Source organism: Cygnus olor, chromosome 2, assembly GCF_009769625.2.
Source record: "Cygnus olor isolate bCygOlo1 chromosome 2, bCygOlo1.pri.v2, whole genome shotgun sequence".
In the NCBI taxonomy this organism is placed as follows: Eukaryota; Metazoa; Chordata; class Aves; order Anseriformes; family Anatidae; genus Cygnus; species Cygnus olor.
Genome location: NC_049170.1, coordinates 55,284,426 through 55,308,234, shown reverse-complemented (window position 1 = coordinate 55,308,234; position 23,809 = coordinate 55,284,426). Strand labels below are relative to the sequence as shown.

General features: G+C 40.5%; 1 protein-coding gene across 1 annotated transcript; it reads right to left on the bottom strand.

The window, feature by feature from the left end:
- Window positions 1-6,325: 6,325 nt before the first annotated feature.
- IGFBP3 (insulin like growth factor binding protein 3) lies at window positions 6,326-22,228 on the bottom strand. Its single transcript, XM_040548712.1, has 4 exons — window positions 21,195-22,228; window positions 17,188-17,414; window positions 14,506-14,625; window positions 6,326-8,622 (listed from the first exon to the last, which is right to left on the bottom strand). Exons 1-4 carry the CDS (start codon window positions 21,583-21,585, stop codon window positions 8,497-8,499), a joined length of 864 nt encoding a protein of 287 aa, XP_040404646.1. The 5' UTR covers window positions 21,586-22,228; the 3' UTR covers window positions 6,326-8,496.
- Between the last annotated feature and the right edge of the window lie 1,581 nt (window positions 22,229-23,809).

Below are 23,809 nucleotides of genomic sequence, written 5' to 3'. Positions count from 1 at the left end.
GCCCAACACAGCAATATTAGTGTGTTTAAAAGATAACAGAGAGTTTGGAAAGAACAATTTCTTGCACAGAAAGTCAGAGGTTATAAAAGGGTGGGTGGGGAAAAACCCAGCCTTACTCTTTTTGCTGAAAGCAGAGAAGAGAGTCCCTTGCGCTTACGATGCAGTCCCTCTCCCAGATTTTTCTTCTGCTTATTTAGTGGCTGCAGGGAAAAAGAGGGAAGCAAGTGACTGCCTTGCCTGCTTCAAACTGTTTTTTTGTTGTTGTTGTATTTTTTTTTCCATGAAGAAACTGGTGTGGGAGTTAGCATGCCCCAAAGACGGAAAATGGCTGCACCAACCCTGCCTGAGAAAAGGGCCAGAGGGGCATTTTTAAAAGCTTGACTGGGAGGAAACTCAGAAAAAAAAAAAAAAAAAAAAAAAAAAAAACCACCTCCAGCAGTTTCTTGGCATGAGCTTTGGTTTTAAAATGAGAGAGGGAAGTTGCTTGCAGAAACAGCGAAGCTAAAGCATGGAAATCTCTGCTCTGAGTATTACATTTCAGTAGCATCACACTGTAGTTATTGAATGTGTTGGCAGTATTTATATGTCAGTGTTGATCCTATTGGGGTCTAGTAAATACTCTTTAAACTGCCCCAGATTTGAAAGTATGGATATGCTAGTGCATTGCTTTGTAGAGTATGTTGCGATCTTCCCAGGAAAACATTGCAAAAGCTGTTGATAGCATTGACATTATAAATAATTACAAATGTAACCTCCCTGTAATGAACTACAGTGAGACCTGGCTAAACTTCATTGTAAAACTGTATTCACTATGTCAAAATGTTTGGCAATCACTGTATGAAAATAATGAAGAATCAACGAATTTGAGCAGAACCTGAGAATCCTCCTACAGAGCACACCCACAGCAATGAACAATGGTCATATGGCTTTGCTAGGGGAAAATGGTGAGGAAAGGAGGGAAAATTGTATACTCACAGCTGTAGCACACAAGAGCACTCTGACTCTGTTCTGTTCTCACCCCATCAACTTTGTGTAGTGTTGATCTCTAAACAGCAGAAATTGGTTCTTTATATTGGGATTTTTATATATAGGGGAAATGTTTATCGTATTAATAAATATTAATAGTACATTAATATATTTGCATATATTAGTATTTTTGCAGTATAGCAATCCAGTGGACAGCTACTTCTAATGTTTGCAGGGTGGCAGGTTCACATCCTAGCTGCAAGAAATTAGAGTTTTTAACAGGGAAAGGTTTTAGGAAACTGTTTCTTTTAAAGTTAAGCACCAGGAGTGAAAACTACCTTGTACAGCATTCAGGCATGACAGACCAGTTTCTTAGGGGAGTTTAGTTCCTTTTATCACACTGAAAGCAACAGGGAATGGGTGTCTCCTTATCTGCAATCTGGCCTTGTGTGACATCTTGCCAGGACTCACCAGGACAGATTTCATTTGAGCTTCTCTAGGCTGGGCTGTCTGACTTGGGTCAGACTCTTCTGTGTGCTGGGATTAGGACTAATGCAAGGAGGCAAAGAAGGTATATTATATCTCCCCTGTTAGAGTGCTGCCAGGAGCTTGGCCTACATTTAGACCATAGGTGCATGCATTGTGATTTGTCCTGATTTTTATGATCAGCTTCAGTAATAGGATGAAAAAAAAAAATCAAAGGCCTGTAATTTCTATTTTTTTATTATTATTTGTTTACCTATTTATTATTTACCTTTTATTTTTTTCTGTTTGTGTTTTGGCATGTGTCAGCTGGCAATCCTGCCTCCAGCATGAGCCCACTGCACCAGTCACACCTGTGCTAGCAAGCACAGCCTGGTGGGACTATGTGGGGAAACAGGGAAGGTGCTGCAGGATGTTCTGAGCAGTTCAGGTCACCTGGAGTGCAGCTGGATTTGCAAAGGGAATATACCACTCTTTGTAATTTCAGCTCCCTGCCTTCACACCTTCTTGCACTACTCCCACCCAACCTGAAATAAATTAACTGGTGGGAAGGTATAAGGTAAGCATCTGTGTGTTTGGTTCATGTTATCTGAGAGCACTACGTAGTTTGTGCTTCCTGCTGCCAAAACCCTGCCAGGTTTGTTGCAGCAGGGTTTGTTCCAACCATGCCTCCTCCTGCCCCTGGCCTACTGCCAGCTGGAAAATGCTCATAGCAAAGAAATGAGGTCAGTGCTCTCTGCATTTTATTTTCTACCCTCTTTTTTGAAGACAACCTATCTGGTTTTGGGCTCTGCTCATATTGAGTCTGTTCTGCTCACTATTTTGGGGTGCAGTGGAGACACATCTGTGTTGGTTAGTACTGGGAGGGGGTGGTGGGGACAAAGACAGGTCCCAGACGTTTTATTTACCAACATTTTATATTTATACACTTCTTGGATGTTGCACTGAGAATCAGACAGGGACTCAGAATGCACAGGAAAGTGTGGTTTATGAACCTTATCCAACACTTAATTGTGTTTGGCACATTTGCCTTCTTGAAGATTTGTGTGGATGGTATAGAGTGAATAGCACAGCAGCAGGGTGGAGGTAAATAGAGGGATTCTCTTACTGATATGTCACCACATATTATCAAGTCACATTTAAGTAAAGAGGTGGTGGGACAAAGAAGGGGAGGGTCTTACAGGAGTGCGGCTAGTTAGTTTTGTATTACCAGAAAGTACAGCAGGAGTCCAGACACACCAGCACTTGCTTTCTGGTTAATGAAAACAGCTCTGATGATAGGTCTGTCAACAAACAAAGGCTTTATTTTATTTTCTCTCCTTTCCTCCTGCCTTGACCTGCCTCCTTTTGCACCAGGGTACAAAATCTATCTGCTAGTATGCTACTGCGAGGGCCCAGGGAAAGGAGCAACCTCCTGCAGGACTGATGCAGGAACAAGCTTGTTCATGGATGTAGAATTAAGGTCAAATGAACAAATCTAAACTTATCCCGTTCCAGATCTTGTGTGTTTTATTTTGCAAAACTTTCTACTCTCCATTTGATACTCAGTGGTAGATTATCATCTCTGAGTGGCAGTAGGGGTATCTCAGCAGAGGTGAGGGCACTCAGCAGAAGGCAAGGCTGTGCACATGCCTGGCTCCTTGCCGCTTTTTTATGAACCACACTTCCCTGTAGGGAGGGTGCCTGGCCAGCAGGCACAGCTGTTCTGGCAGAGCCCCCTGCTGCAGATGCCCAACACAGAACCTCCTGCTTTCTATCTCCTCCAACTGCTGTTAAGCTAACAAAGAACAGTCCATTTGTGCCTGCACTGAGATTTTAATTGCATAATTATGCTAGTGATGATGTGTGATTATTTTTTTTTTCTGTCACCGATGGTGCTTTGTAGTTTGATGGTATATAGCTGTTGAGGTTGCTTGGGAAAGCATCTTGGTGAGGGACGTCTTTGGAGTCCTGGAGCAAATGCAAGCTATATCATCATCTTCTTCCATATTTTCTCATGGTTTGCATCTTCTGTTTATTGCTGCTTCAGCAGCTGAACTGTCACCATTTGGATCCAGCAAGGGACTAGAGAAAGAAGAGCAGTAGCATGTCACTGGTAGCAGCTGTGGAAATATATGGCAAGATCTGAGGGCTGAAGGTTGCATGTGGCACCCCTGTGATAAAGCAATAATCAACTTTTCAAGCTCAGTCAGTTAGGTCTTTTTTACTGGGTGCAAGTTATGTGATATATAGCAGACATGGGAAACATGCCTTCACCTTGAATATTCTCTGTGTGGCATAAGCAGGCAAAAATAACCTCTGTTCTCCAATTGCAGGAAGTGAGGGAAATGTACCCTCAGCCTGGTACTCGTAACCAAACTTCACTGCCCCACTTTTGGAAGGTCTTACTGCACATGGCTGTGTGAAGCAGTCCTTCTCAATGACATTTTCTTCAGCTTGACAGATTTTTCTAGTGGAAATCTCAGCTGCTCTCTGTAGCAATAACTTTGCTGCCTTTATTTTTTCCATCACCACTCATGGAGAAAGCAGTGGGGTGAAATTAGCTATGACAGAGAAAGGCTCTCAAGGAATTTGGATATGTCAGCAGAAGTGGAAAGCCAGGATACATACTACAGAAGGACAAGCATTCTGCAAGGATAAACTGAGATTTGCAACATTATCCTTTGCCTCTCCTAATACCTGATCTCTGATTTTTTTTTTTTCTTTTTTTTCCCCCCAGCAGTAACTTTCAACCTTGAAGTCATTTGCATTTTTGAATATATGTATAGGGCAAAAGCAAAGGTTTATGTTTCTACAGCTGCAAAAGCTGAACTGGAAGAAATAATACAACATAAAATACAGAAACTTTTAAAACAAGAACTTCTGGTGAACAAGAAACTTGTGCTACTTACCATTTTACTGGGAAATTTTCTTTTAGCAGAGAGATGTAGTATTTTCTCAACAGATGTATTATTTTCTCAACTGATGTATTGTGTAATTCAAACAATCTCATGTGCTAGAACTGCAGACACTAACCTACTGAAATATTGCTCTTCTAAAATCCTTAGACAGAATGAATTCTGCATACTCGCAGATGAAGATGTTACCGATACTGACCACAAAAAGCGTGCCCTTAGAATACACCAATACCCATTATTGGATTTTATTTTTGGACTGTGCAGGAGAAAAAGAAAAAAAAAAAAAAGAGGTCCTTTCTAAAGGCACAGCAGGGCCACATACGAAATAGCTACCCATATAAACATTTGATTTTGAATACTAATATGCATTGACACCCACAAAAATTGCTAAGCACTTTTCATAATTTAATTTGTATCGCTAATATGTAAAATCTCTGTGGAGGCATCCTTGATTACCCAGTTTTAGAGAGTAACTACAGATACCAAAAAATGATTTCCTAAAAGATTTGTAAAACCGTTACTTTAATTTAGGGCTCAGTTCAATAAAGAATTATGCTCCTTTCCCCTGTGCACAAATATCTAACATTATTCCCTGAAGAGTGTGCATGCCAAAAAGGTGGAAGAGGATATTCTGAGGTCAAAAGACTATAGCACAGTAGATCTACTAAAGGGAACTTTCTCAATCAGTTTGAAAGATAGTATTTCTGCCTGCAGGTAGCTTTAACTTGCATTCTTGTCAATTAGAGGGATTTATGCAACTACTACTCTGGTTAAAACAAATACCACATGAATATGGGCTACATAAGGCATCTATGTAGCATCTAGGGATGAAGTATTCTCAAAAAGAAATTAGCGAGTTTTTGCAGTACATACATTAAGCTTTTGTAGTGCCCTGCTGTGCAAATATTTAACATGTCAATAATGTTAACTAAGTTACAAGAATTTTTATGAGACTTCACAATGGTCACCTGAATTGCCTAAGATTCTTGAAAGACCTTGTTAAGAAAAATGCTACCAAATGTTTATTTGAAAAAAACACCATCTGAGCTGAAGGCAGCAAAGGCACCAAAACAGCAGGTATTTTTCTAATACTTAGGTTCCATTTGTCACTAAAACCAAAGTCCTCCACTCACTGCAGCGCTTAACATGGAACGTTTCTAACCTGTGTGTGCAGGGAGAGATCTTCTGAACTGATACTGACCCATACATTTGCTTCATGCTGCACGTATTCTGCTGCTTGAACTTAGCCCACAAATAATTTGTCTGAATTGCAGCTTGAATGCCATAGCCACAAAAAAATCTTTGAATGACATGCAGCTTGTCTGATGAATTGAGCCCTTGTCTTCATAGAAATAGGTATGTTAAAACAAGAAGAAAAAATCACTGCTGATCCTCTTAATTCTAATGTTTTTGTTTGTTTTTTACATGGGGAAATATAGTTATTTTGTATTTCATACCAAGAATGCCAGCTGCCAGGAACATCAGATGCACAAAGGAAGCATCCATAACAGGGAGCTTCTGAATAACGGGGAGCTTTAAATCACAGGTAAGAAATATTTGCAGAAATATTTGCTATTTTTAGACGTTTGTTTTAAAGACATCTATTGAGAACAAGCTAGACAAACTAACTTAAGTACCCATATCAGACAACACGTCTTTCTTTATTTTTAATGATGGGGCAAAACAAAGAGCTATAATTTTAATGAAAAACAAATCAGAAATGCTGCCATAGCCTGTTAAAACATTTCTTCATTTCCCAAATGTGGTTTGGAAGGCAGCTGTCCACCTTCTTGGTGAGAGGTCGTTTTCTTTTATGAGAAGGCTCATGAGATAGTGAAGGAAAAAAAAAAAGTGAAATACTCATAACCTACTTTTGTGACTCCAATGTTAATTTTTGTATATTATGTGCCCAAATATTGCTGTATATAGTTTTATTCCGCATGTGAAACTATTTGAAATAAACTGGTTTACAATTAAAAAAAAGTCATTTATTTATTTTAATTTGCCAACAAATATTTGCAGGCATTACATTTGCATTAGCAGTAAAAATATTGCAATAAATCTTCAACTCACAAAGCTTTCTGTAACTATCTGTCAGGAAGTTTGTATCAACCTGAACTAAGCACCACCTTACATACACTTTTTCTTATTACTTTTAGGTTTAAAATTTCAGTTTTAACAATGTTGTGAACCTATTTCATTAGATATAAATTAGGAATATGCACAGAATACACACGGGGCTACATTTCAGGGTAAGGCATTGAACATTTGATTTATAGTGATCAGCCACCTCAATCCTGCAAGCCGCATATCCAAATCTTTCCACAATAAAGTTTCAAGACATATGCCATTGCAGGAAACACAGGTGGCTGTAACTCACAGGGTGGGAGAGGAACAGGCTCCTTGACTCCATGGTCTCCCCTCCATCAGCACAACCACTGTTTCCAATGGCTGGAAAGCTGCATGAGAGTAGTGCTATCACTCTCCATCGAATTCCCAACCCAACAGGAAATTACAGTGGTGCTGGTTCTTTTTTCTACAGTGACAAACATTTATAGTGACACATATAAGAATATATTATATATTTATATAAATATATAAAATATTTATATAAAATATATAAATAAATACATATACAAAATATGGCATTACTTTCCAGAGAGATGTTACATTTCACAGGCCACCTTTACTTATCCAAATTTCACTGTCATACAGAATTTGTCATGAAGTTCAATAAACAATCAGCCTAAAAAGAAAAAATGCTGCCAAAGACTTCCTTATGTAACAGCATCACACTTATCTTCATATTAAAAGGACATATCATAGCAGACAATTTAAATATTTAAACCCTATGGATCTTATTCAATGCAGGCAAATAATTTCTACCAAAGTCAAAGGAAGCAACAATTGTGTGTAGCATAAATGAAGCACACAGGTCTCAACAATTGTGGAGGCCCACAATCCTCCCATCTTGTTCGCATTGTTTTAAACAAAAGATCCTCATACAGAATGCATACTTTGGCAGAGTATATGAAGACCACATAGAATAGAGAGAGCGTTTAAAAATAAATAAGCAAATAGAAAGGCTGGTACTGTAATGGAAATTTTTTGTCCATGAATATTCTATGTTAGCATGAAGGAAACAGAGGAAATTTAAGCTCTGTTGCACTAAATGAAGCAAAGGACAGATAGAAGAATGTTTTACAGAGAGCTTCAGTGCAACTGTTATTCTTTCCAGTGGTATAATTCAGTGATGGGTACATTAAAAGTAAAATAATTGAAAAGAATTTTAAAGATTATCAGAGTATTTGTACCTACATCAAATAATGAAACTCTTTCTTCTGGAAACACCTCCTTCACTCCACAAATTCATTTCTGTTACCTAGAACAGGTCAGTGTTTATGCATATGGATCTATACATATTTGTAAAGCATCCCATACTTTTACTTTCTCTTTGCATACAGAAGTATACACTAGAATTATTGTGTAATATTTGGTATTCACATGTTACATTTAAATAAAGTTTAAAAACAATTATATTACAGACTAACAGAATATTCATAATATATTTTACAGAAAAAATAGTCATGTATTTATTTTAGAAATATGTTTCTTAAAAAGTTTTGAGATTTTTATAAAACTTTTTACCCGTGAAGATTCCCATCAGACTTGTAAAAAAAAGCTTAACCTTAGCCTTTAAATCCTTGTGGGTTTTTTTTTTTGTGCGCACGTGTGCCTTTGTTTTTGTTTTGCTTTAACAACTCTACAAGTTTGCAATCTATAAATTATTTAAAATAAAAAACAGAATCTTTTAGGATCAAATTGGTCACAGGCCATTCTTTAAAAAGTCAGTGGATACTCCCTGAATCCATTCTGAAGTGCCTTGTGTTTTTCTTTCTCTCTGGGTATCAATAGTGCAGGTTGACAGGGGAATTCAGAGCTCCCTACACATTCTGTAGAAAGCCCAACATGTTTTAGTGGCAGGGTGCAGCTGCAGAGTCCATAGAGGCCTCTACTCCCCTAACCGCCACAGGAGGCAGTGCCCATAACTCCTTGCGCAATGCAGTACATGGTGTTTGCCCAGCCCCACGAAGGCCTCTGCTCGGTCCAGCTGCCACACACAGATGCCTGAAGAGCTGGCATCCAGCCCTCATTTACTTTCCAAGTTATAGCAGTGGACGTCTCCTTTTCCCTTGCCATCATACCCAGGAAGCGGTTGTCCATATTTATCCACGCACCAGCAATAACCTCTTTTTCGACCTTTGGATGGACGACACTGAAACAGAATGGAGGACCCAATTAGCATAATTTGTTTTATTCCGCTCTTAGCGTTACACAGTAGGGATTCCTGCTTGTTTGATGTCTGCACTGTTATATCCTGGCCATATACATAATCAAACAGAAGATTTGATAGAAGACATTCCTTGAATTAAATTGAAGATTTAACACCACTACAAAGTATTACAATAAAAGATGTAGTCTAATAGTCTGCCCATCAAACACTTTGGATCTAATTATTCCATAATAACACTGCTCTGAGAATTAGCAGAAAACAGCATAATGAACTACTCCCTATTATATTAGGCAGCACAGTTTTTGTCTGTTGAATACCAGTACTACTTAAAACACCACGGAGTGACGACTGAGATCCATCTTTGGAAAAGAAAGTCAACAGATTTGTTTTACACTAAAGCACAGGTCAAAGACAGCTCTTGCAGCAATAAACACCCTTGGTTTGCATCTGTTTGCTGGAAGAATTTCAATACTGTCATTGATATTTATTAACATACACATAATCCCTCTCTAATGGAGTTATCGCTTCAACAACTGCTAGGTCTACTAGAACTTTACATGTCTATTTTGCTATAAATGACTTTGCTTGTATATTAGTCTATGACCTACATAAATGTTAGAAATTAGCTGCTTATTGGAATTTTTTAACAAAACTGACCAACCTGAAACTATCATTAAACAAGCAAAGATGCTGAACTTCCTTAGAAATAGTAATGCAGTAAAAGTAGATTTAAAAAGTCTGTCATGTACTAAGTAATGGTCTCTCCAAGAAAGTTTATGCTGGGTACCAGCTGTGGCTTTGCCAACGGTTAGTTAAACTTTGCTACTTATCACTCCATTGCATTGTTCTCCAGTTTCATACGTCTCACTGTCCCATGTCAATGGCCCACAAAGCTAAATGTCTTTCCCAAGCACAGGTAAATAAGGAAACATCAAGTAAATGTTAGGCTTTACATGTTGCACAAAGTGTCTGACCCTTTGATGCCTAGTTTAGGACCTCAGGTGAAAGGGTGATATGTCAGAAAGAAGTGTGAATATGGGCCATTCCTGGGACTGCCTGCAGCAGCAGGTTGGTCCCTGAGCCAATTAATTTGTGGCAGCAGAGATTAGTGTAGACAGTTCTCACTAGGAAGCTGTGAAAGAGAGATGAGAGCAGATCACACATTAGACACCAATCACTGAACATACCATCTTGGCAGAAACCCAAGTTTCCAGCTTGCTTATTTCATTTGTAAATAAATAAATGAAGTCACATTAATCACCATAACTGAAAATTAATCTAGCCTTGTGATATATTTGAGCAGGAAGACTATGCAGAAATAATACAATGCCTTCTCTTCTCTGAATGTGCAGTCCTTATGCATTAGCTGTATGCAAATGAATGGCAATCCTACCAGTGGGATGACAAAGTTAACTTAAAGAATATATCAACTTTTATAGGGGAGGGTGAAGAATTTCAAGCCTACTGAGAGGACAGCTACATTAATAATTTGCTAAACTACATGATTAGCTTGTTTGAATTCTAGTCACTCGCTCAGTTGTTTCCCTGCATCAAATCTTTAAATATAAAAACAATGTAAATTTTAGAATCCTTTATTGTTTCAAAAGCCAGACTAGTACTTGTGTGTGCTCTTCATGATTTCAGCAAATGGCTGTTCTAAGTTCACCAACACCAAGAGAATGTTTTTCTTAATTTTTGGTGGTAAGTGGACTGGACTCTACCTTAAGTGGTATTCATGTTTAGCACACTAAATCCTTCATGCTCAGTTTTGAGTAATTCATAAACAATTGCTTTTGTGTGATTTACATTTTACAGATAGGGAAAATGAGGCAGCAGTTAATGGAGTTGTTATTCCCAAGAGTAGAGGCACAGATGGGGCCTGAATTAGAGCACGGGGTTTCTGGCTGTTGGCCTGGTTTTCCGGTCATGAAACTACACTTCTACTAATAATAGTAACACAGCCTCCCCTTTTAGAAGTACTATATGAAGTATGTTACACAACTCTGACTGATTCATAGGCTTGCATCACTGTCAAAACAAATGATCAATTAAAGTTATCACGTGTAGTTGGAGGTTTTGATTGCATTTTACAGCTGCATAATCAATTTTTTGGAATTAACTATAGCACAAAGTTAGTCTGCAGAAACTAGTGGTTATTTTTTCCCAAACAGGTCGTCTAGAAGAAAAAAGTGAAACCCTTAGATTATTTGGGCTAGAGCTTTACAGCTAAAATGTCACTCCGTGAAGAAACGAGAAAAACTACCTTTTGCAGTCTGTTATTTTGTACTACCTGATCATCCATATTGTCAATAGTAAAGCGCTTCTGATTCAAAAGTTATGTTTTTTACCCTGAAACAGCTAGCTTGCATTCCATACTGAAATAGTGGACAACTCATATGGAAAAAGTTTATCTAAAAGTATTCGCTCTTCTGAATTTTGCACTGCACACAAATTTCAAGGCTTTTCTGTATGACTTCAGAAGTCCAAAAAGCTGGAAAACTGCCCAAGCAGTGCAGTCAATAATTACTTCTGATAGAAGTACCAGCTGCCAGCCTCATGCCACCTGCCCCTCTCCCCTCCACAAAAGTGCCACAGAGGCATTTGTGGGGCACAGCAAAGCATATGGTATCCCACTGAATTCCTGATCAGCCCAGAGGTCTCCATGGAGCTACAACCATGGTCTCCTGAAGCAGAGTGCAGACAGCCTTGACATACACCTCAGGCCATGCTGGCTCCTGCCAAGCCCAGTTGTTTTCAGTGGAACAATGCCAGCTCACATTTAGGAATATCTGGTTCTCGTATACAAATATGGGGCAATAATTATAATTTCAAAACTTTCTTCACATGCCTGAGGCAAAACCACGCCTGTATTAACCTAGTTCATGCAAATATACCTATATATACACACCATACTTGAATAGTGTAAGCTAATGTGTGTGATTTATTAAGATAAAGAAATCACAATTTTAGTATGTTTGATTTTAACAAAGTTTATATATAAACACAAGGTCTGAAGTTATTTTCATGTTATACCTTGACAGATGAATTTAAGTTCTTGTAATTGTTGCACATAAGCAAATTACTCCCTATGGTTACTTCTGAAAAGTCTCTCTCTAGATGTCCACAAATATCAAGAAAAATAATTGCTTTCAACTTGACTGCAAGAGCAGGTGACCAGGAAGGCAGACTATACTAAAACACAAAGTACCTCCTGAATGAGTTTTCATGGTTTCCAGAGCAATCATAATTTATCAGATTCCTATCATACCTCTATATACACGAACATCCTAGGCAGTGCTTTTAGCATTCATTTCCAGAATTAAAAGTGCTCAAAATGCTTCTTTTTTTCCAATGCATTTACTGTTTCCTAACAATTTTTTTCCGAATTTTGTCGTCATGACAAAATTGAATTACAGATTGAATGCTGCTAACAATAGCAATGAAGGAAATTAATAAAATAGCCTAGCATTCTGTTAATCAGATTAGAGACACCTGCTCAAAGTTCCCAAAATCAGGCCTACATTTTGATCCTCCAAAGAGAAAAACAAACAAATGATATTGCTGTCCTGTCTTGCAGAGAGTGGATTCCATCTGACCAGGACTCATTCACTTATAAAACGGATGCTTTTTTCTAGGAGTTAATGTATTTGAGTTACCTTTGTATAATTATCTTTGTTTTACATTTTCTAAGTGTGAGAAGCAGCCTCTCTCTGTAAGCCCTATCTGTGAAGGCTTGTGCCAGGGGTTGATTAAGATTCATTTAGAGGAAGAGCACAAACTACATTACGCATATAATATTTACTGATATGGACTCAATTCGCAGGCATCTCTTACAAGATCCTGAGCTGTCCCAAACTATCATGAAACTACTGCGAGCTGTGCAAATTGGCACAGTGCTTGCCAAGACTGGCCAAGTATGAAAGTGCCCCTTCAACATCTATGTTTGCTGACCAGAGGGGCTGTTGCACATAGCACATCAACCTTTTCTAAAGCAGCTTGAAAGTTTCCAGATAACATGGAGACTACATACTGTGCAGAAGCTTGTCTTTGCTCTGTATCAACACCTTACTTTAGTAAATGAACTTCTAGGAATGAAGACTAGAAGAGAGTATCCATATTTTTTTTTCCCCCCTCCATATTAAATTTTTTTTCTGCCTCAGTTAGAGAGCCATGACTGCACAGTGAGGCACTTTAATGTGCTCACTGTGGATCTGATTTACCATATATACACACTAGGGACAGTGTGCAAACCACCGCATTTTGCTGACAAAGCTAGAACTTTGAAGTCTAAAGACAGATGAGAGGAACATCTACTGAACAAAGTAAATACCAATCTGTGGTCTTCTGTAATACCTAGAGGAGGGTAAGTACTACAAGATGCTTGCATATCTTCAGTGCAGTTACATGACATGCTGTTCTGATGTAGCTAAGCAAATACTTCTATGGCACAGCCACAAAACAGTCCTAGCCTTGCTCCAGAGAGTAGTTCACACAGCAGTCTGTGGCATTTCCTGAATGAATGCAGACTGGGATTTGAGCCCTGCTGTCTGCTAATTTACATGCAGTGAGACATGAACTGACAGTGGGTTCTCAAAACTAAAGAAAAAGAAACTCACCCTGCTTGGGAGTTACCACCACCTGCCTGGGAAAAGCTTGGGAGTAAAACAAATTCAGCAATGTGCAGCCAAGGTCAAACAGAGTCAATTGCTGGACTGATGGCAGAAGGGAACACTGGAAACCTCATCCCTATTTCAAAGAGCCCACCTGACACTGCCAGCTCATTGCAGAGCTCCAGGGAATACCTGAAAGGTTAAGACTGTTTCTAAGAAAGCTGGAAGCCAAACAATGGGGAGATACCACTCTTAAAATAAGGTTGCCTCCTCTGAGGTTGGTCTCTCACTTCTAACTAACAAACTATTATGCAGTAACACACCGAGTCAGCCACTCTTGGTTACCAGACATAGGGGCTGACTTCTATAAACCCAAATGTGAAAAACAAGATAGTCCACAAACAAAATCTGTCCTTACGGAGGTTTGCCTTGAAGAAAATCTGAAAGACTTTTGAATTCTGGAAATTTTGGAATTATACCAAGAAATACATTTGGAGACAGGTCACTATCTAAACAACGGTATTAGATGAAATGTGCATACAAAGCAAAGAATGTTATGTCTTGCAATTCTGCAAGTTCTTGAATAAGCTTCAAGGGTAGTGCCAAATGGAGAATGCTGCTTCAGAGCATGAATGTATTGCATATATACCTTCCACTTAGGTCTGCATTTGCAAAGAGAAAAAAAACATTAAAAAAGAAAACCAGAGTGGGCTGAGGAGCCAACCTTGCTACAGATAACTACTAGATGTTTAACTTCCATGATAACATGACCTGGATTTTGGAAATGATCTGTGTAGTGCATAAAGGACAGACACATGCCTTTCTCAAATTGCTTTTTGTAATATAAACCAACACAGTTCTTCTAGGAACTTTCAAGCAGCTATTTACAATTCAAAGCATTGATCTATTGCAGTCATATGGCAACTGCAACATTTAGCTCTGTGGGTTATTACAGAGGCATTGCTTTTTTTAAACTGAAGGGCATTAGTATCTAGGACACTGGCCAACCTGTGTGTGATTAGGTTGGAAGTTTCTCAAATTAATCTGCTGTCATAACCAACAGAAAATAAAAACACTATCCACATTTGACAAAGTTCAACAGTATCAGATCAGGACCTAAAATTGGGATTAAACTAGCTTCTTTTTAAAGTGATGTATAAAATGATATATAATGCACTTTGCTGGCAAGATCCTTCAACTGCAACACAGAATAAGTGAAGCGTATTCACTGAAATGCTCAAGACACTGTACTTACTTGCTTTTTCTTGTAGAACCCTTTCTTGTCACAATTTGGAATATGGAAACCCCTGGGACTCAAGACATTCAGGATCTTTAGGTGATTTAAAGTGTCTTCCATTTCTCTACGGCAAGGACCCTGTTAGTGAGCACATTTGAAAAAACATACATGAAACTTCATTTACAAATCCTGTTTTTCACAGAAGAGTTATTAAATCTTCAAAGGGTATGAATCACAAAAACAAATCTATTAAAGAAATGTCAAAAAGCAAAACAATCACAGATGAAATTCTGACATTATTCAGGACAAAACTGATTTCTAAGCACTGAAGGCCCTATGCCATGCTCGCAGTCAGACTAGCATTTCCAGCTGAAATCATGACTGTAAGGAAGACTTGACCATTACATAAATCAGTCATATATAATATATATGGTGAAAAGCTGATCTTCACCAAGTGGGAAAAGAAAGCAGACAATTGAGAACAAACTGCTTTGTAAATCTTCACTAATGTCATTTTATTTCTGTGATTCTGATGGATTTAAAGGCTTGAATGCAATGGATTAAATTGAAAACATGTAGTTTGGCATACTGTATATGCCTTTATAAATATACTGCAACTTTTGGGCAACAATTCCAAATTTCAGCTGAACCAAATGTATGCACTCATGCAAATGAATGGTTGCACACATTTTCAGTAGATATGTAACTTTTTGCACCAGTTTCTCCATATGCAAAAGGAAGACAATGGTGTAGTGTGGATTAGCTCTAAGACAATGACATAAAAACTTCCAGAACCACTTCTAAAAGCATGTCTCAAACACCAAACTAACTGTTTCTCACTGCAGGCCTTTAGGGTACGGTATAAAACGTTACCAGACCAATTTTACAGCCAGAAATCCAGGAGTAGAAGAGTTCAAATTTTGCCAGAGGCCAAGAAGGCAGCCAATATCAGCAGAAGGATCAGAATTCAAGAATCACAGCCTATATACTCTGTGTTTAGCTACATGCTGCTCTGAGCACAATACTGACTCAATCCACCAGCCTGATTCTTCAACAGAGACCCCAAAAAATTCTTTTTCACAGTTGCAGGGGTTTAAAATGTTTAAGTTGTTCTATCAACACAAAGACCCACTAGTACAATTCTTAATTAGTGAAGTAATGATATTACTACTTGCAAGCATAAATGTTAAGTTTGCTGATATAAAGTGCCTTTTGTGTGAGTGTCTGAAAGCATACAGACTCCACAGCTCTGCTGAAGTTTAAAATTGATTTTTTGGTAAGCAAAAATCTTCCTTGCTGCTTTCATACATTTTTGTTCAGTATCAATCTCACAAGCTCTAAACAAGCTATTTAAATTGGTGCTCTTATTGGCAACTCCTTAAATAAATGAAACCGTTCAGACACCAACTACAAATAACACACAAAGATTTGGTTTTGAGTTAGGCCTACAAAAAGAGCAGCCGCCTTCTTTAACTGTTATCTTGAAACAGGTTTCAAAAGTAAAAGGGATGAGTATCAAAAACTAAGACATAGACATAGGCAGAAGGGCATTTGCTTGCAAAGGTACCTGCCTCAAGTGGACCTGGTTCCAGTTCCTACAGATATGAGCAGTTTTAGTAAATCAGTGTGCCTTCACACACACGGCCTGATTACCATGGAAGTGAAACATTTATCCTAGTTAAGGCCAGAACCCTATTTCCTCAGAGCTACCAAAGCTCATTCTTTTACTGGAAGAGGTTTATTTCAAGTTTTTGGGAAGAGGGCATGCTATAACTTGGATACTTAAGTGTTTTTACTAGACAGCTGGACATCAATGACAAACTGAACAAACAACTGTGTTAACTTGGAGGCCACACACTCTTCAGACACAGCTTTCCACCTCACACAGGTTTCAAAACCTTCTCTTGCAGGTGGGAAGCCTTGTCTGGTTTCACCACAACTGTTTTGATGAGATGCCAAAATATATCCATCCATATTTTTAAGTCAGCTGGCATAGGCACAAGGATAACCACCATGACAGCAGCCAAGAAATGCACAAACAGGAATTATTGTCCTAACAGATTCACCACATTCTGGCTGCCCTGCAAATACTCTTTCTACTGGGCACAGTAAGCTGGAAGCAATAACAGCTTGTGTGCTGTGAGCCATTACATTTATGCAGTTGCATTAAAGGACTACTGCAAGTGGAGGTGGTCTTCAGCACGTCATAGAAATAATGACTCGAGACTTAGCTTCAACTGAAGCTGTCATCTCCCTTGATTTGCTTCATGGAGTATGAACACAATGCCACCACACCGAATGTCAAATGTCTTCCTTTCTTCCATTGTTTTGCAACCCAATAATGCTGTTTGCAACCAAGTTTACCAAATAATGACACTACTAAACATGTCACAGAAAACACTCATAGAAACATGTGGAAACAAGAATTTTTGCCAAGAGCTGACATAGTGAAAATTATATTAAAATCAATGTAAACAACAGTGCATTAGGCCTCTGTGTCTTCTGAACATGATCTGTTTTGTCAGCTGCTTATCTGCATTTGCAGATCCAACAGTTGTATTGGCCAAACAGCCAGAATACCCTAAATAGGTACAACAATAACCATTTTTATTTATCTTGTCAATTGCACAACATGCACATACACACACAGGCACATACTCACATGCAGGGAAATGTCTTAGCTTTTACAAAAGCACTTACATATTCAGTTTCTTGTTTGGATTCTGAAGAGAAATTCAGTGTATCTGTACTCTGTGAATCATATTCCACTTTATAGCGCTGTGTATTTTTGGCTTGCTCTTTCCTGATGATATCTATTTTGATGTGCGGTGGATGCAATTTCAAATCTGGCACCCTGTGGGAGTTTGGGATGGCCTGATTTTCTATGCTACTGGTACTCCTGTCTTCTTCTGAATCACTGGAATTTCCTAATGAAAAGAACAAATTCAGTGAAGAAACAAAGTTAGTCAACTGCCAGCTGAGTCTGGAAGGGCAACAGACCACTAGACTACTCTACATCTTTAATTTTTCTGTACAAAAATCATATATAAAAACATGAGCAATTCAGTATTCTGCATGCATCAGTATCTCCATAAGCTAAATGTAAAGAACTGCAGTGAATTTTCTAACTGAAAAATCTCTTCAATCCTAGTGAGTCTTTCAAGTATACCATTCCACCACCTGTGCTAGGTCCCTCTGAATGTACACCCTGCCTTGCTAATCACTTGAAAAGTATTTACATTCACTTCATTTCAAACTATTTGCAAACCACTACCGCCAAAAATTTTTTTGCTGGTTTCCCTTCCCGGCAGGAGGATGCAGGTCTGCCAGGTGTGGAGCCCTGCCAGCACCTGGCCCTGAGTCAGAGCTCTGTTAGCAGCCTGACCAACATGGGTCGTGCAGAGCATTCAAATCATGTACTTCTGACCCAGAACAGATTTAAACAACTTTAATTTAATACAGCTAACATGAGTAAGTTATTGGATGGAGAGCAACTCTTCATCTTCCCCAAGAGAGTAAATTAAAAAAAAGTGTTAATAAAAAATTCTACCATGCTGAGTTTGATGGTTCTAATTAACTACTTTTAGCACTGTTTTTCTCTTAGTTTTATTCCACATACATAACAGGAAAGAAAAAAAATAGCACATTTTCATTCCTCTACTATTAAATTCAAAAATATTTCTAGTTGTATAAAATATATTTTGGGGTAATGGATAAAAAAATTGCCATTCATTCTGTAGTGGTGTCACAGGACAAATATCTACTTTCATTATGAGCTTCAAAAATATTTTTCCCTTAAATTATCATCTACAAAACTACAGGAGAAACCTACAGGAAACTACAGGATTATTTTTCCAAAATACTGCATAAGCCCAGCGTTCCTGTACCTTCTGAGGTATTTGTCTACACAGCATTTCTCTCTCTTAGAAGACTCTTGCAATGTAACTGTAACTGGCTGCATTTCCTCCATGGAATTTTTGAAGTCTGGATACTCCTGCTACTGTCAGCTAAGTCCCACTAGTTGCTGCATTTCAGTGCCTTGGCTGCTGACCACTTTTTTCTTTCTTTTTTTTTTTTGTTTAAGGAAATCACATTGTGAGCACACAATGATAACTGATGTGCAAGAAACATCCTGAAAATCTGTATTGAAATTATACTTGACAGCTCACTGGAAGACCACAAAAGCCAACAAATTTAGTGCTAAAACTGAAAGCCCATGTTCACATAGCTCATTTGAGTCTCGTTATTTCAACGCATACAGTATCCTGGCACTGGCCATACACAGGAACCGAAGAGGAAAACAAGGAGGAGGCAGCGGGATCAGAGTTAACATCTTGGTACTGGTGGTTTTAGTGTAGCCACTGCTGGCAATGAACATAATTGACAGGGAAAATCCAACTCCCAGTGCAAATGGATTAAGGAAGTTCAAGTCTTAAGTCTAAATTTCCTGGCTTTTGTGGGTTTAACTCAGACTCTCAGCAGTATTTGAACATATTTTTGGTGGTTTAATGTCCTGTTTTTAAACAGTGGTATTTTTTTTCCACATTCTCAGTGAATTTTGCAATAAATGACACAATAAAATGTTATAAACCTAAATCTTCTAGATACAAATACTATGTTTTCTCTAGTCTGTCCAGTTTTTTAGTTTACCTACTATAAAAAAAAGTAGAAAGTATTCTTAATGTGCATTAACTAATCAACAGGCTGCTCATTTCCCAGTTTGTATAGACCATCACATATTGACAGAATTTCTTACACTTGAATTCAGAATGGTCATAATGCCACACTTTAAACGGTAAAGCATATTCAATTAACTAAGTTCTACAAAAGCTGGTGCCATGGTACCTCTACATTCTGTTGTAATGGAAACAAAACTACTCCAAAAGTTGTTTGCTCTCTTTCAAAAAGAGATTAGAAGGTTTGTATATGAACAGTAATACTTATGACTTTCCTGCCCCAAAACCTGAACTGCAGTCAGTGGCCTACTTTAGTTGGCATGAAGAAGTTCCTGCAATACACACCATCCATACCGATGTCTAGCAATTTCTAGTAAAGACCAAAAGCGTAGCACATAATGCAGGACGAAGCTACATGAAAGGGAGGTGTGATCCTGCTCAGGGAGGGAGGGCACCAGGCCACAACCTTAGTTCCCAAGCGCTGAATTTAGAGCTGAAACTGGAGGAGCAGCACCCATGAGGAGGCAGGTACTGTGTGTACACACAGGTTCGTCATAATACTTCTTTTTTACACCCTGAATTTTCAACCTTCATGCTTTGAATGTGAACTGTAGAGACCTACTTCGCACTTTTTAAGCGATCAAAGCTCCTACTGCCTTGAAAACAGGAATTCTCCCTGCGCCAAGAATGCAAAAACAGGAACTCCACATTCTGACTATTTAGCCTGAAAATGGAAATATTTTCATCAGGGAACCAACATTCAGCTCTGTCTTTCCCCTCCTCTAACAGAGATTGTTAAAAGCACTGCCCCTCCACAAAACACTGCCAAGTCTCATGTATCGAGGAGACTCCCTCTGTTTTCAATTCATTTGAAGGATGAACAGTCAAAGCCATGCTCATGTGATGAAGGAAGCTATTCCATGTTCCAATGAGATTTAAAACTTCAGTGAGTACCTCTGAACTCTCTCTCATTTAAAGCATGAACAGGCTGGGAACAGCACATAAATAATTATAATAAGGCATCTCTTAGTCTCATAGCAGCTAGTTAACTGGAACACTGGTGCCACTTCCTCAGCTAAGGAAAGGCCAGCCAAAGAGTCCCTGTAACCTAGCAGAAAAACTCCTGGCTTTTAAAAAATGCAAACAGTGGAAAGCCTTTTGACACACTTTTCTATTAAATAAATGTTAACATACTTGCTGTTGGCAAACAAACAGTTTAATGAAATGTTTGCACAGGGCTGAGTTTTTTTTGATCTGAATCCCAATTTTTCCTGCCTCTAAAGTTTCCAAATGTGCATGCTAACAGAACTTTTTCCAGCTGTCCCTTCCTCTTCAAACCAAACAGAACCTGCTGGGTGAATGTCTCATTTACAAGATATATAAAAGGTACTGGAAAGCTTTCGTTTGTCCGAAGGTTTATTTGCAATGCAGGGAAAAACAACATCCTCTTAAACACTGCTGTGCAAATGCTTTGTTCTGAACAACCACCTTCAACGGCCAGGATTTTTTTTATTTTTTTTTTTAAATTCCTGGGTTATCACTGCCTTGATGTAATCACGCTGCAGCACAAGAGCTAGCCCACGCACTCTCTAGTTTTCTCACACCCTCTTTCCAGGAACATTAGGCACAAATCGCAAGGATTTCACCGTCTCCTCTTCAACCCGGCAGCGTCAGGAACCCATACGAGGAACATGCAACTTCTTCCCTCCCCAAGATTGCTTTCAAAATCAGTAACTTTGCCTCTTTCGCGAAGGATTACTTCACAGCACCAGGGGTGAAGAAAATAAATAAATAATGATAGTAAGAGACACAAAAGGTTAACCTCCTTTTTCCTTAGGGGAAAAATAAATTAAAAAAAAGAACACCCCTCTTTCAAAAGCGACCCCAGCCCTGGCTGCGCGGCTGCCGGAGAAGCTCGGGCAGGAGCCGGCCGCGGGCACCCGGCGGACCACCAGCGTCCCCCCGCCCGACCTCCCCGGAGCGCGCGGTTACTTTTCAACTTCCAGAAGAAAGAATTAAGCAGCCGCTTACCTTCAGCCAGCGGCCCGGGCAGCACGAAGGCCCGCAGCTTGCCGTCCGCCGTGGCGTTGGTGCAGAGCCCGCGGCCCTCCAGCAGCGCCTGCAGCGGCCGCGCCTCTTCCCCCTGCGGCTGGCAGCTGAGGCCGGCGCCGCAGCGCTCCGTGTAGATCCCGCAGGGCTGCCCCAGGCGCAGGGCGCAGGTGAGGCAGCAGCCGCAGCCCGGCTCTCGCACCCTCTCGGCGCAGTCGGGCTGCAGCGGCTTGCACTGCTGCAGCGCCCGCGCGTCGCAGGGCTCGCAGCGGACCACCGGCCCCGCCAGCGCCAGCGCGGCCGCCGTCCGACGGCCTAGCAGCGCCAGCGCCGCCGCCGCCACTGCCCACAGCACGCCGGGCCGCGGCACCATGGCAACCGGCAGCCGGGGCCGCCGGGAGGCGCCCCTGCGCAGCTCGGCCCGGGGGGAGCGCCCCGGGCTGCGCCGCTCACGGGACTCGGGGCGGCAGCGCCGGCCGCCTCTCCTCGCCCGGAGCAGGGCGGGCGCCGGAGGAGGGCGCCGCCGCCGAGCGCTGCGGGCAGGTAAAGTCACCGGCCTCTCGCAGCCCGGACAGCGCGAGGGAAGAAGGCTGCGCGCCCGGTAGGCTCGCACCGACCCTCTCTTCAGCCGCCGGCCTTTGGTAACATAAAGGTAATAAAAGAACTCGCTGACAACAAAGGCAACTTTTCCTTCCTCCCCCCCTCCTCCCTGCAGAGCGCCTCAACCACTTGGCTTGAAACTAACGTTGATGGCTTTTCTTTTTTTTTTTTCCACACACAACACTGAAAAAAAAATGCTTCCAAAAGTAAAAAAAATAAAAAATCAAAATAATAATAATAAAAAAGCCCAGACGATCTGAAGAAAACTTGTTTCAAAAATGCTTAGAAAAAAAAAAAAGCAAAACAGCAAGGGTGGGGGGGAAGAAGAAAAAAAAAAAGAAAAAGAAAAATAAAGCGAACGCGGCTCCCTTCTTTTCTTATTCTCTTTGTTGGCTGCTTCCCGCCTCCGCTCTCCGCCACTCTGCACCCATCTGTCCGGCGGCGTTTCCCGGCCCTGCCATATATCGGCACCGCCGCCCCCCGCCCCGCCCCGCCCCGCGCCGCTCCGCGCCGCCCCGCCAAGGCCGCGCAGCGCCCCGCGGCGGCAGTGCGGTGGCTCGGCGAGGCCCCGCGGCGGTCACTGGGGGCTGGGGGCTGGGGAGAGGCCAGCGGCGGTCCCTGGGGTTTGTGGGCACTTCTTAGTGAGGGGTACGGCTCTGTGGAGAGGGGCGTTTCGTGTTTTTTTGTTGTTTAAGCGGTAAGTGCTGTGTATGTGCTTGTGTCCCCGTGGCACCGGGAGGGGATGTACGAGCAAAGCTCCCGGGCAGTGCCCTTTTTGGGCTCCTCTCTACAATCTTGCCTGCTTCGGGGCTGAAAGCCTTTCCTCACACACACGCTTGCACAGATGTTACTTTCGGGCACCCTGTGCTTTCTGGCGCAATCACTCCGTACACGTGGTGATCCACGCCCGTGGATGCAGCTCCCCCATCTTTCTAAGGCGTTCTCTGAGCTCTTTAAAACTTTTTCGTCTGTCCATGAGAAAATGCTTTCCATTGCAACATCCTCGTAAGTCTGTGGGGAGAAAAACAACAAACCCTACAGTCGGTTTTGCACACTGCATGTGTTTGCTCTCTGTAGCCAGTGCAAACTCTGCCCCCACTCTGCTTGGCTTGTTTTGCTCTGTTACTTAGGTTAACTTCGGTGGAGAAAATCTGAATTGTCAAAGCCAGAATTTGTGACCATCCTTTCTGCAGCACTCCTGAGACCTAACACAGAAGGATATGGTGAAGTATATACATAGGCACATATATGGCATTTCTGTCGCAGGAGCCTGCTCCTCATACAAAGTAAAATGAATAATGCTTACAGATACTGGCATATACAAATACTGTCTGCCATGGAAATGATGAGCCAAACCATTGCTCTGTTTTTAACCCCTGTGTTATTAACATTGAAGTTCACCTTCCGGTAATTCATCAGCTGTTCACGTGTCTAAATTCAAGTGGAAAAGTGTAGTTTTCAAGTAGAGATGTTATCATTCAAGGTACTGCCCTGTGAATCTCAAAATCTGCTCTTTTTTATAAATCAAATCTTTTTAGAACATTAAAATCAACTCTGGCTTGTTTTCTCTGTTCTTTGTTCAGACAGTACCTTCCAAAATACTGTCTTGAAAGAGACACTGTACATAAAAAGACCAACAAAATCATATTTTATGCGTAAAGAATATGATGTAAGAGTTAACAGAGACTTTTCCTAGGGAAATAGAATGAATGAGGTGTTGGAAGAGAGATCATATTCACTTAATACCCCGATAGGTGACTGCAGCAACGATTTTCAGCCTTTTGTCCTCTTGCTCATTTTGTTAATTGACCGAAAGAGGTCGCCGGTTGTCCAGTGTTGAATTTGAGACTCACTAAATCTGAGCGAACCCAGCGACATGGGGGGAATTAAAAAAGCACTTGTACACCGCATATTTTCCTTCCTTCCTTCCTTCCTTCCTTCCTTCCTTCCTTCCTTCCTTCCTTCCTTCCTTCCTTCCTTCCTTCCTTCCCTCATCC

Coding starts and splice junctions, on each gene's coding strand:
- IGFBP3 (XM_040548712.1), bottom strand. CDS start 21,585: ATGGTGCCGCGGCCCGGCGTGCTGTGGGCAGTGGCGGCGGCGGCGCTG. Junction 17,415..21,194: donor GCCCGGGCCGCTGGCTGAAG/GTAAGCGGCTGC, acceptor TCTTTTCATTAG/GAAATTCCAGTGATTCAGAA. Junction 14,626..17,187: donor CCAAACAAGAAACTGAATAT/GTAAGTGCTTTT, acceptor GCTCACTAACAG/GGTCCTTGCCGTAGAGAAAT.